Here is a 14,468-nt window from a genome sequence, read left to right as displayed (position 1 = left end):
GTGCAAAAGGCATTGTGTTTTTTTCTTTGTCTTTATGACAAGTTTTCTGGCTGCAGAGGAAAATGCTCACAGCCAAGCTGAAGGCACCTTTCCTGCCATCAGGCAAACTGCCCTTTCAAATTGTCTGTTTTGAATTGGTTCCCACCTGACCCATTACCTAGTTAACAGACCTGTCTGCAGCTACCAGGATTTCTTCACAGGGCTTCATCTACCCGAAATGTAACTGAAATAAAAAGGCCGCTGTATTCATACTTTCTCATGGAGCGGGTCATAGCTGCTATAAATTCTAGGTTAAAAAGTAAAATAAAATGGAGGATGGCAGGCTGAAAGAAATACTTAAGCTAGCTGGTGCAGGGCTACAGGGAGCTTACTAATGGATTACTTATCAAGAATTATAAAATTTTTTTTTTGGCCCATTTGACTCTAATGATAACAGGAGCCAATTGTTCTTTGCAAGACAAGTGGCCCTTCAATGGAATATTAACTTGTGCAAGATCAAGTAAGTCAGAATAAAAGATAATGTCAGGAAGATGCATAGAAACCTACTGTGAGGACCAGAAGTATGGAGAGGGGTTACAATTTTTTATCATTAAGATTTATCACTAGGGCCAGCATGTGGTGGCTCACACTTATAATTCCAGCACTTTGGGAGGCCAAGACATGCTGACTGCTTGAGATCAGGAGTTCAAGACCAGCCTGGGCCACATGGCAAGACGCTGTCTCTACTAAAAATACAAAAAAGTTAGCCAGGCGTGGCGACACGTGCCTGTGATCCCAGCTATTCGAGAGGCTGAAGTGGGAGGATCACTTGTGCCTGGGAGGCAGAGCTGCAATGAGTTGAGATCACACCATGCCCTCCAGGCTGGGAACAGAGCAAGACCCGGCATAATAATAATAAATAATAATAATAGTAATAATAATAATAAAAGGTTTCTCACTAAAGGTTTTTAGATTGCAGACAAAAGGACCCTCTGACCATAGTAAGCCAATTTCTTACTGATATCATTGCCCTTGACCTTTTTCTGTTCTACTGCCCCAAACCCCAGCTTGCTCATCCTCCATCAGGCATTTGAGGGGCCCTAGAGGAGGTGACCCCACCCTAGGAGCTGGTCTCCACCACCACCTGGGCACGGCATGCTGCAGCGTCAGCTGAGCTCCTGCTGCTCCCTGCTTCGCAACTGTCCCTTCTCCGCAGCAAATTTGTTAGGTTCCTACGACCTTCACCTGGTCACTGGAACCTCAACCTCTTTCTCTCCTAGAAAAATCAAAGCTACAAGCATTGGTTGCTCTCCTCCCCTGAGATGGCACCAGCCTTCAGGGTCATGTTTGTCACCTTACCTGGCACGTCCTAGAAAGTCAGGTCGTTTCTGCAGTGAGAGGCAGACTTACATCTTGCACCAACTCCACACCCTCTCCTTACCTCATCCGTTTCCCCCTCTTCAGTACTCTCCACGGCTCCCTTTCTTGAAGTCTTTTATGCAGGTTTTTATACTTCTACGTCAGCAGGTTCATATTCCAAAGTCTCTCCCACACCCCACTCCAGCCCCTAGATTGTTCTTCCAACCTCAGCCGAGATTGAGGGAAAAGAAGTTCTCACAGACCCAGCTCACATGGCCATTGCGATTTGCTTCTCCCTTCCAATTCCAAAAAACATTCCCCTTGTCAAGGGCACAATTTCCTTGTTTCTGTGGTCTCTTTTCCATCACTATCATTCAGTCTTAAAGGCACCTTTTCCAGCCAGGCACAGTGGCTCACACGTGTAATCCCAGCATTTTGGGAGGCTGAGGTGGGTGGATCATGAGGTCAGGAGTTTGAGACCAGCCTGGCCAAGATGGTGAAACCTTGTCTCTACTAAAATACAAAAATTAGCCGGGCGTGGTGGTGCGCGCCTGTAATCCCAGCTACTCGGGAGACTGAGGCAGGGGAATTGCTTAAACCAGGAAGGAGGAGGTTGCAGTGAGATCGTCACACTACACTCTAGCCTGGGCAACAGGACAAGACTCTGTCTCAAAAAAAAAAAAAAAAACCTTCTGTTTTAATGACTCAAATTTCTTGTAACATTCTTACTCCATCCTGGACACTCCATTCTTTCCTCAGCCCTAATTCCAGCATCTCATTTTGTGTGAGCTCACCCTCTCCCATGGTTTTAGCCTTCTGCGTGTTGATGACTTCCAGATCCTATTATCTAGTGTTTTTCTGAATTCCAGATCTTTATAGCTGTTATTTCTTGGGACTACATTTAAACTTTAACAAGTAGTTTAAAGTCAATGTGTCTAATATCAAATATAAGACTTTTTCTTTCCAGAAACCTATTCTTCCTCTTGAGAATGTTTTCCAGGTGAACGGACCCACAGTCCACCCTGTTTTCCCAGACGGAGACTTGCTACTCATCATGAACTCCCCGCTTTCCACCTCCCGGTGCCCAGTTCACCCCCTCGTACTGCCAGCTCTGCCTCCTCCCTTCTCCTCTCCCCATCCGTCCGCTTCTTCACCACCACTGGTCTCTCACTGGGCCACATGCTCCCCTTACTTGCCTTACCTCTTTCCATGTAATCTTGCCCTGGGCTACCAGAATATTCTTTCCAAGGCACTAACCTGGTCGTGCCACTTCTTTGTTGCAAGGCCCTCAGAGCTGCCGTCACTTCCAAGACATGACAAACTCTTTTTCAAGTTGTGCAAAGCCCTGGCTACTTCTCCAATCTCATCAATCTTTGCTCATCTCACCTTAGACTCCAATTTTGCACACATGGATATATCTTCCCCATATGCATCATGCTTAACCAATTCTTTCTGCTTTGTACATGTTCTAATTATTCCAGGGATAAGCTGAAAGCCTGGGAGTTGCTTGGCAAATTCTTACATGACAACTCTTGGAACCAAAACCTGCTTTTCCCCACCGTGTGTCCTCATGGTCCACTTCTGGGTGCGGCCCCTTCCTGTACACTTATACCTGGAGTATGTCTCTCTGATTCTATCTCCCTTGTCTGTGCCCCTGCATAGTTTATTCTGCTGTTGTTGAGTCCTTTTCCTTCATATTCTCAGCTGCTTGGTATTGCCTGTGTTAAGATAGGTGATTCATACACGTTTGTTGAGGCAAAGGAGTAAATCAATGGCATAATCAACCAATCTCATTATTGAAAAGTACCAACAAGGAAAAATAATAACTTACTATAAATTAGGCGTCTTTAGTTCAGATATTAATTACGAAGCGTATGATAGAACCTGTCAAATTTTTATATGAAATACATGAATCACGGCCAGGTGCGGTGACTCATGCCCATAATCCCAGCACTTTGGGAGGCCAAGGTCAGGAGTTTAAGACCAGCCTGACCAACATGGTGAAACCCTGTCTCTACTGAAAATACAAAAATTAGCTGGGCATGGTGGTGCGCACCTGTAGTCCCAGTTACTCAAGAGGCTGAGGCAGGAGAAACGCTTGAACCCGGGAGGCGGAGGTTGCAGTGAGCCAAGACTGTGCCACTATACTCTAGCCTGGGCGACAAGAGCGAAACTCCGCCTCAAAAAAAAAGAAAAAAAGAAATACATGAATCACTTGTGACCTTCTCCTGTCACAAGGAAAGGTGCAGCAGCTAAGATGAAAACTGAGTAAAGGAATGTAAATATGTCCTGGTACAACAAGAACTAACGTCTCCCTTTCCTGAGACATCATGTGCTGTTATGCAGCAAACGCTTTGAAAACATGGGGACACCATGTCCAGGTGATTCCCATCGTTTTAGAGATCAAATATGGCAGAAGTGACTTTTAACCACAGAAATCTGACCAGAAGCCAAGCGGTAACATTACACGCCTTGTCTCCTAACAGGTATTTGAACCAGACCATGCAGGACGATGCATCCACAGGGGAGCGTTCTCTGAACAGGGAGAAATTGGCTGTTTTGAAACAAGCCCTGAATGTAGTTGGTTTCAGCAACTTGGTGAGTCATGTCATAAATATTTCACTGAGTAAATCAACCTTCTACTAATTTATAAAAGTTCTTCATTCAGAAGTATTTACTGAGCCCCTGTGACATTCCACGCGTTGCCGAGGACACTGATGATGCGACAGACAATGAGCCCCAATCCCTGCCTCCTGGAGCTGACGTGCTGGTGGGGGCAGGGACAGGGGGCAGGACTTAATCCACATGTTGAGGAAGAAGGGAACTAGGAAGTAAACAGAGCAGTCAGCAGAGAGTGGCAAGAGGAGCGGGTGCAGTTTTCAAGAGGGTGGACAAGGGGCCCTTTCCCAAAATGAATATAATATATACATTATATATTTTTAAAAATATATATTTTATAATATATAATTTAAAAATATTTAAAATATATTTTAATAGATCATAAACTTTATAATTTATAGATTTTATTTATAAAATATAATTTATAGATTATATTTATAAAATGTAATTTAAAATTTAAATATATAATATTCAAAATATATATTTTATAGATGTATCCAAAACAGATCAAATAACTTTATATTTGATCAACCCCTGAAAACACTGATAAACCTGTAGTAACCGTTCGTGTTAAGAATCACTTGAAAATTAACATAATCACCTTGTTAAAACATCTTCTTGAACAATGTAAATGTTTCAATATTGTTATATTTGATTGCACAGAATTGCCAAATACCTGCAAGTATTATGAAGCCGAAAATACCTCCAAGCATTATGAAGCTGAAAAATTACACTTTAAAACTTTTAGACCATAGCCGTGCAGTAGAACCATCTCTGATGATGGAAATGTCAGTGACCTGCTCTGTGCTGTACCGCACGGTAGCTTCCAGCCACGTGTGGCTCCTGGACGCTTGAAGTGTGGCTAGTGGACTGAAGAAATAAATGTTTCCTATTTCTTTATTTTAATTCATTTAAATTGACATAGCCATGTGTGGTTAGTGGTTACTGAATTAAACAGCACCCGTCCAGTGAATAAGACGTAAGAAATGGTCTAAGGCTTGAGAAAGACCTCTCAGAATTCCCTTCAATCTCTATTTCCCAGAGGCATTATCTTTGCCTCCATTCAACATGGTGGTATTTTGGATTATGGTCAATTTATGGGCAATTCCTCGTGAATATCTAATATAATATCACAGGGATAACTTGGACATGCCACTAGTTCACAAGCCCAGACTAGGTCACAGATTTAAAGTTGTTCTTTTTAAAGCCAGTCCACGGGGGCAGTGAGGAGGTGGGGAGGGTGGAGAGGTCCACAGGGGGAAGAGGAAGGAAGTGAGGCTCACCCTAAATCAGTGAATGCGGGGGCACCTTGCTGCACCCACCCTTGCCGTGTTGAGAGACTGGAACTCGAGGAGCCCGCAATCACATGGCATCTCGTTCTTTTTGGCTCTGATTACCTGGCCTCTGTTTTTCTCCTTTACTGAGTCCTACCCACTGGCACTGTTCTGTCTTTGCACTTGCTGCTGTGGTACTTTTTTGTTTTGGTATTTTTCCCTCCTTCCATGCCTGAGATGTCTGCTCCTCATAGGAAGTGAAGCTAGAGATATGGATAGAAACCATTCTGCCAACATACCAGTTGCCTGGAAACGGGGCTTTGAAAATTCATGACTGATCCTCAAAGGCAGGGCAAGCAAAGTACACTTTCTGACTCAGGTAACCCAGGGAGACTCTCATAACCTTCTTGGTAAAAGTAGTAGGTACACACTAGCAAATTATTAATTATTTCATCCTGACCCTGGGAGTGACTTGAATGAAGACAATTTAATCCACTTTAGAGGGATGGATGATGTCCAGTAAGATTCAAAGGACGGTATTTCTGGGCCAGTGAGTTCTTGAATCAACACTTGTGATTGTGGTCCTGAGAGATCTGTTCGTAACCATGCCTCCAGCTCTCCCGTCTAGCAGGGTGGCAGGGATGGCTGCTCACTCCGCAGAGACATGGAATCACAGCCTCCTTTCTGCTCAGGAAGGAGTTTATTTTTACTTTTGTCATAGAATCCAGCACACTGTAATGCACATTATAGTTATTTTAACAGCTCTGTCTCCATCGCTAAATTATGAGGTTCTTGAGGACAGTATAGATTCTTCAGCTGTCTATCCAGAGGTGCCTATCTTGCAGGTACCAGAACCTTTCACGAAGACTAATTGATTAAAAAAAAAAGCTGGGCATGATGGTGCACGCCTCTAATCCCAGCACTTTGGGAGGCCAAGATGAGAGGATTGCTTGAGGCCAGGAGTTCAAGACCAACCTGAACAGCATAGCGAGACCCCCATCTCTGCAACTGTTTTCAAAAACATTAGCTGGACACTAATTTTTGCCTGTAGTCCTAGCTACTCAAGAGGCTGAAGTGGGAGGATCACTTGAGCCTGGGAGGTCAAGGCTGTAGTAAGCTACGATTGTGCCACTACAGTCCAGCCTGGGCAACAGAGTGAGAACCTTTCTCCAAAAAAAAAAAAAAAAAAGGGGAAAAAAATAAGTTGGCAAGTGGTTAAGTAGTTTGAGAGGCTTGAATAATGCCATTTCATACAGCATAAGTAAATTAAATTTGAAAAACAAATTTATGATTTAGGGATTAACTGAAAACATTTTTATATGTATATCACCTTCATAAAATATTATTATACCTGAAAATTAGAGATCATTCTTTTCAATGCTCTCATTTTAAAATTGGTAAAATCTTACCTTATTATGAAAATTACAGGCTCTGGAGAAAATCGCGGAAGTCTCAAGAAGTATATTGTTTCCACTGTATATTTATAAAGCACATCAGCATTGTTCTTAGAACAGCTCCCACAGTAGTTATGGAAGGAGGTTTGTTCTCAAATGACAGATTAGGAGACTGAGAACGGAACAGGCTATGCCACTCGCCCTTCACAGGGCTCAATGTGTTTTACTATTGATATCATCATGCTAAATATCTGACATTCTAGAGAAGTACAGTTTAACTTGCAGCTTTTTCTTGATTTTTCATTCTTGCCAAAAAATGACTATCCAAAATCAAATTTAAGGTCTCATTTATTTTTTTATGCAGCGTTCCAGATTCTCTTTCAGCACTCTCTTACTTCCTGCTACCCTCTGCTCAAAGATAGTTCTTGCCAACATCCATTTTTTTTCTGTTTTCCTTAAAATACCTTAAAAAACAATGAGCATTTTGTGAGTCTAGGCACGGTGGTTTTCATTACGCCTCCTTTAGTTTTTCCTGGAGAAGTAAACAATTTTGTAATCATCATGTTAATTTATCTCATAAGAGAGATAGCAAAGAAATGAACACTATAATGTAGGTTCTTGAATGAAGCGGCCACAGCAACTGCAAAGTCTAAATAGCATCCAACGTGAGCCTGGAGAGGAGGGGGAGTAAGTCTAACCTTACAAGTGAAGTCCAGCCAGTCAAACCCACGGCACACAATTATTCATTTTTGTTATGACGATTATTCACAAGCTGTTAATTTATATCAGAATATTATTTCCTGACTCTCTTACATTTCAGGAACAGAAACATTGATTTAGAGAAACTATGCTTTGAATTATGAGGTTTTGATGTTGAGGTAGAGACTAGTAGTTTTCTTGCCATAGCGAACATTTGGGATCTGCAAACTCACAACCTCATTAATAGGGTCATTATTTTTGTAACTTACTTTTAGATATTTAAACATTTTGCCTTTTAATCTTTCTTCTAAGCACCCTATTCATTGTCTCTGTTTGTAAAACGCATAGGAGGTGGAGAATCTGTTCGTAATTCTAGCAGCAATATTGCACCTTGGAGACATTCGGTTTACTGCCCTGACTGAGGGGAACTCCGCCTTCGTTTCTGACCTCCAGCTCCTGGAACAAGGTCAGTGGAACATGACCTTCTGACATTCACCACATTGATGTGCAATTTTGTAGATCTACCAGTAGATGGCGACATAGTACAGAAAAGCCTGTTGGCGTAAACCGTTTCCTGTATAAGTAGAATTCAGTGAGCTGGGAAAATTGTCTACTTCGTTTTTTCTTATAATCTGTTGTGGAAATGAATAGTAAGATGTACTTTTTTGTTCTCATTCTGTGTACCATGTTAACAACACTGATTCTTTAGCACATACTTGTGTTTATATTGTTCTAAGTACCCTTCACCCCACCACCCAGTGTATTTTGGGGGCATGTTATTAGTTAAACATTTTAAACAGAATGTAATTACTTCCCTTTCAAAGATCTTGCCAAGAATCTCTCTCTTTGAAGTTGCCTCTTTAGTCGCTCCCAGATTTTAAAAAAATACCTTAAAACCACAGATTGTCAATAAACAACATATCTTCACCTATATCAAAGAGATTTAACCAGGAACCTGGAAAAAAACAATTCCATACCATCTGTCAGGACAGGGAGGAAAAAAATCTGCTGTGATTTAATGCACAGAACTGTAAGAACTCATTAATATTTTGAGTACTCTAAGATGTTTCTCTAGTTGAATTTGACAATTACAGTAGTAATGACTTTTTAAAATACTCATGTTTTGTAATGTGCCTATGTAAGACTTATCAATTATAGCCATAAAATTCAGTGTTCTTGGAATAAAAAAATATGCTAACTTTATGTTTATAATGCTGATTTAATTTTAGTGGCTGGAATGTTACAAGTATCAACAGATGAGTTGGCATCTGCCTTAACAACTGACATTCAATATTTTAAAGGTAATTTTTTTATACCCTAACATCTTTGTGCAATTTAGAATCAAATATGAAAATTAAATACAGTTTGACCTGTCCCCACTTAGTGAAACTATTTCTATGAATTTAAGGTCAAATGAGAAAAGCATTTTGAACCTGTCTGGTCATTTGATGTGACTATAGTTTAGACTCTTTATACCCCTGAGAGACCATTTTGCCTAACCGGTCGCCCTTTCTAGATAATCTGTCATCTTAGAAAAACAAAACCATCAATCCAAGAGGATTTCTTCAAATGAAATATTGGATCCATTTGCATGTATGGTGCCATGCTGCACTCTTCAATGAAGGACCGACCTTTCCCTGCTACCTCATTGGTTAGAATAGCTGTCATTTATTGGGCATTTATAAACTGAAAGGCATTGTGCCAAGTTCTATAAAAATTGTAGTGTTTGAATTCTCAAAGATTGCTCTGATGTGGGCATTACTATTTCCATTTTAACAGAGGGGAAAACTAAAATTCAAGTAAGTTAAATAACTTTGAACCTCAAATCGCTAGTAAGTGACATGTCTGGAATTAGAATCTAGCGCTGTGTGACTCCCAGACGACATGCTTAATGTCTATGCTACATGCATCTCTACTCAGTGAACCAAGACAGTGGCTTTCCCACATGATCTTCAAGTACTCACTCTAAATGATGGCCTTCTGATTTTCCTCTTTGTTGTGATTATGAGAACTCACCATTCCTCTAAACTTTTTTCTCTAAATCTCTGCTATTCTTCCTCTATGGCCTTTTGGGCCTACTTGCAGGTATTTAGGCAGGTGAGTCATGATTCCTGCCCCACTCCTACTCTCAGAATATCCCCAAACTTAATGAATCTCCCCATCGTTCACTCAGTTGCCCAAAAGTTATCCTTGATAGCTCTTTCTCTTCCAACTCCTCCATTCATAGGTCAGACAGATGCCATGAATATCTCCCATTCCTACTTCCTACCCTTCATTTTCATCAGCACTGCTGAATTTATCATTCTTTCCCTGCATTACAGCAAGACACTCCTGATTCCTCTTTTATCTGGCCTTATCTCAACTTGCCCTCCTTCCACACTACTTCTGAAATAATCTTTCTGAAATGCAATAGGCATTTCAGGAATAAGGCCAACAGTCTTTCGAAGATAGACCAGCCCGTCACTTTAGGTGGCTTGGGAGGCCCCACTGGCACCCTTGCCTCCCGCCACACTAAGCATCTTGAAGACATTGTTCTTCGCACCTTCTTTTGAGAAACATTGAGCTCCCCATTAGTGTCTATGATTTCCTCTGCTTACACCACCCTCACTTGCTACCACCACCCTGTGGGTGACCCATCTGCACTCCTCAGTCACATGGCTCTAGGAACATCAATTTCACAGTGTCATAAATGGCCACACCCACTTTCACTGCCCCTTCGCCGTGTGTTGTTCCATCTCGATGACCTTGAACTTGTAGCTCTCTGACTACATTTTCTGCCAGTATCAGTAGCTATCCTTCCTCACCTGTGCTTCTAACAGACTGAAAACACTTCCACCCGCACTGCACGTGGACCCCACCCTGTTTCTAGTCTCTTTCTTTGCCTGAGATGCAGTGGTCAGCAAGTTTGGCCAAGGCCATAGAATATGAATTCTAGGCTCCCATTTACACTCAGCCTTCCTGCAACAGTGATGGGATAGGCTCAATGCCAAACCACCCTTGCTCTTTTTCCCTTGGCCCCATCTCTGTTCTAGTCTCTTCCACAGACCTGTCACTCAAGAGTTCAATCACTGTGTCTTTGAGAATGACGTAGAAATTCCTACCTAAGGCCCGATCTTCTTTCCAAACTCCAGACCCACATTCTGGTTAATGAGATCATGCCTTTGAAAATATTTAAAATATATCCCATTTTCCAGATAGCCCCTTTCCACATGCCTTAGGATGATTCAGTATCCAAACCAGCAAGTTGTTATCAAAAGCCTTGCCAGGAGGGGCCCTGTGAAGAACTGTTTCCCTAACAGGTGAAATTACACAACCTACAATAAAGGTGGAATGCTGTGGTCAACAGTTCTAACAAAGAAGATTGCAACGTACATGACTTTTGTTTTGCGTAATAACTGACAGAGACCTTCTCATTTATTAGAATCAGTATAATTTTTATACATCACTTATCGTATGGACGTGTGGGGAATTAATAGGCTATGTGGAGTTTTGGTTGGCTTCTAAATGAGGGAACCCTTGTGCTCACTCCTCCTTTTCTTTCTACGGTTTTAGGGGATATGATAATGCGACGTCATACCATACAGATTGCTGAGTTTTTCCGAGACCTCTTGGCCAAGTCCCTGTACAGTCGTTTGTTTAGCTTTCTGGTGAATACCATGAATTCTTGCCTCCTCAGTCAAGACGAACAGAGAAGGTAGGAGTTGATTGATGTTAAGTTCTGTTGTTATTACTGTAGTAAGTAACTTAAAGGCTCAACTCCAAAAGCAGCTTCATATTACAGGGTGACCCATAATTTGAACTTCATTAATATATTTTATTTTAACAAGGTAATCTGACTTGAAGGATTTTATTGATTATTCTTTAGGAAGTGAAGCCCCCTCCCTGGGGTACTCTCCCATTTACACTGATGAATTAATAATCTCCTGTGCATAGATATGCAAATGCATTCTTTATGGACTGAGGGTAGATGTTGCCTTTTGTGCACCAATAAATATAAAAATTTTATAAATCCAGGAAGAGGACACTCTAAGAACAGGTAAGGCACTGGAATTTGTGGAGTAGCTCATACCTCCTTTGGAACCAATTTCATGATGTGTTTTGGATCAGTAATGCTTCGTCTTATTTCTTCACTTATTTTGTGGATTATGTGACAGAGGGTCTCTATGGTAATCATTTTGGCTTTATATCCCTAATCTTTTTTTTTTTTTTTTTTTTGAGACGAAGTTTCACTCTTGCTGCCCAGGCAGGAGTGCAATGGTGCGATCTCAGCTCACTGCAACCTCCGCCTCCTGGGTTCAGGGGATTCGCCTGCCTCAGCCTCCCTAGTAGCTGGGAATGCAGGCATGTGCCACCACACCCGGCTAATTTTGTGTATTTAGTAGAGACGGGGTTTCTGCATGTTGGTCAGGCTGGTCTTGAAGTCCTGACCTCAGGTGATCCGCCCGCCTCGGCCTCCCAAAGTGCTGGGATTACAGGCATGAGCCACCGTGCCCGGCCCCTAAACATCTTAAATAGTAGCTTTTCAGGGCTATTTCATCATCTAAAAATTATATATCTCCATTACATATTATCAGTGGAAAACTTTCTTGTTATTCTTGTCACTAGTAGTGACCTTGAGCAGACAGTTGAGAGCACAATCACATTCACAAGTCTTCATGTACTTGTCTTGGAATGAAACCTGAGAATTTCTTTGTCATCTATATAGACTTCTTAAATTTAAATTAAATTCCTGAAAACTGATGCCTTTAGAGGTTTCTTGGAAAACATTAGAACTAATATATATTAATAGGAAAGTTCTTAAATAAATATAGACATCTCAGAAGATTTCAAAGACAAGAGGATGCTGAAATTCTTATTAAAATGTACACATCTCAAATCTCACTGAACATTGATCAGCATATTCAGTAGTCTGTGATTTGAGAGTGGCTATGGTATACACCATGTTTCAGCAGAAATATTGTAGTATTTAGTATGATGAGGACTCTTGATTTTGCTATTATTGTTATCAGTTAATTTGTTAATGTATAGATGATTCACAGAATGGTACTAATATGCTAAGTCTACCAAATTAGCTATGTATAAAATTATTAACAGCTCTGCTGCAGTTGACACTGAAAAAATGAATATGTAAGTCCAGCTGTGCATAGAAACTTCTAGAAAATTTTCATTTGACATTTACATTTTACAGAGTGTTAAATTTATATAATTGGAAATACTTATATAATGCTCTACAGTTTTTGCTACAAACACACACCCGGAAGAAAACTACAATCATAAACCGTGGAAAGCACATTATTTGTCTTTTCATGGGAATATTGCCACTGTGGCAATGTGTAAATTTATAAGGATGGTCTTACCTTTTAAAATGTATTACTAAGCATATGAATGAGGACAGGGATTCGTCGGAAATTAGAGGTGAATCAACATATTAGAAGTTTGACTTCTAAGAGACAGTATTCTCATTTGAGTCATAACTCCCGTGTTTTCTTCTCTATTTCTCCCGTGAGTCACCCAAACCTGAATTTAAAACCCCAAATAATGCAAGAAAAGGTTATATTTGCATTATTTCTAATTCATTTGAATTCATGGAAAGCTTATGGTTTTGCAGATTTATAGGCCCATTTCCTAAGTCACAGAAAAGTCTCAAAAAGTTAGATAACCTTAGAATAGGCTCTTGTTGTTTACCAATCCCCAATGTTTTTGAAGTATAATCATATCAAAAAAGATTATATAAATAAATAATATCCTTACAGTTGAAGTTGTAGAGCACATTGATTGTGATAGAATAGACATATTTTTCACAGTATATGTGTATATATTACTATATTTATATACACACACACAGTAAATACACCTTGTGATAGGATAGACATACTTTTCCTACAGACATGTATATATACATACAGTACACAGACATGTATAATGACTATATGTGTGTGTGTGTATGTTTATATTTGTAAATTTAGCAAGAGAGAATACATATCACTACAACTTACTCTAACAAGTGATAAAGGGAAAATGAGTGAAATTGAAGCAGGTGAATGTCTATTTGTTACAGGATGGATTCATTTCTTGGATTACAGTAAAACAGGTGCAATATTAATCATATAGCATATTAAAATAATTCTACTTTCACTACCTGGATCCAAATAGTTTTCACTTCTAAACAAAAACCCTGGGTATCTTGAAGGTGAGGTTGATGAGATTAACGAAAATGAGCAGAAGCGTTTGCCACATTTGCCAAATCAGAATCCAGTCTATGATGACGTGTGGCTGCCTACTGCGGTGTTATCCTCTGCGAGCCTGGCTGCTGTGCAGTGCTTGGCCCGGACCCTGCGGGCTGGGGACCACTGAGGGCCACACTTAGTGGTACTTTAAATATTGAAAGACACTGAAGTTTTATTTATTAGGCTTAGCTGAAAATAATTTGGTCCAAACAGGTAAAAGAATAATAACAGTAATAAAAAAGAGCAATAATATAGTGCCCTATATTTTCTTAAAACTTTGTTGTTCACCAAGCGTGTATATATAAATTACCTTGGGAAGAAATGTTGTTGAATAGCTAAAAACAACATGTTTTATTGTAAAACGGTAACTCTAGGAAAATGTGATGCACAGCTCACAGTTGTGACCACAGTCTGCTTCCTCACATCTCCTTCCAATGCTCTTCCTCTGGAGAAACTCATGTAAAAACCAAAGGCTTACTATTTTCATCATTTTCTGAGGCATTTCTTTTTCTAAACTGTAATTTTATGACTTCTAAAATAAAGGATATTGCATATCATTTAAATGTGTATGCCAATGTCATTATTACAAAATTCATGATTACAGTCTCCAGTAATGCAAGCACAGTTTCCAATCCACTCCACCTTGATCTCCCGTACACAGACAGAGCATCAGCCTCTTACAGCAGTACCTGTGCTCTCCTCACCGTGTCTTTGCCTCTCGTACACTCTTGCTGCATCAGACACTCATGTGCTCAACTTTGCTCAGTGCTATCATGGTCTTTAGATGGGGGCAGGGGGGATTACTTCATAGCACCCATTTTCATCTCTGATTCTTAATTGATTGAGGAATAAGGCAATGTAGTAAGAGGCCAGGCACGGTGGCTCATGCCTGTAATCCCAGCAGTTTGGGAGGCCAG

The 14,468-nt window shown here is 40.5% G+C and overlaps 1 protein-coding gene across 1 annotated transcript in view; it reads left to right on the top strand.

The window, feature by feature from the left end:
- MYO16 (myosin XVI) overlaps positions 1-14,468 on the top strand; it is a 569,170-nt gene that overhangs the window by 291,381 nt on the left and 263,321 nt on the right. Inside the window, 4 exon segments of the mRNA XM_033177288.1 lie at positions 3,825-3,936; positions 7,673-7,790; positions 8,554-8,625; positions 10,877-11,018. Coding sequence (XP_033033179.1) covers positions 3,825-3,936; positions 7,673-7,790; positions 8,554-8,625; positions 10,877-11,018 — 444 coding nt within the window.

The sequence above is a fragment of the Trachypithecus francoisi genome, unplaced genomic scaffold, assembly GCF_009764315.1.
Source record: "Trachypithecus francoisi isolate TF-2019V2 unplaced genomic scaffold, Tfra_2.0 Lachesis_group18, whole genome shotgun sequence".
Lineage (NCBI taxonomy): Eukaryota > Metazoa > Chordata > Mammalia > Primates > Cercopithecidae > Trachypithecus > Trachypithecus francoisi.
This window is presented reverse-complemented; position numbering and strand designations above follow the sequence as displayed.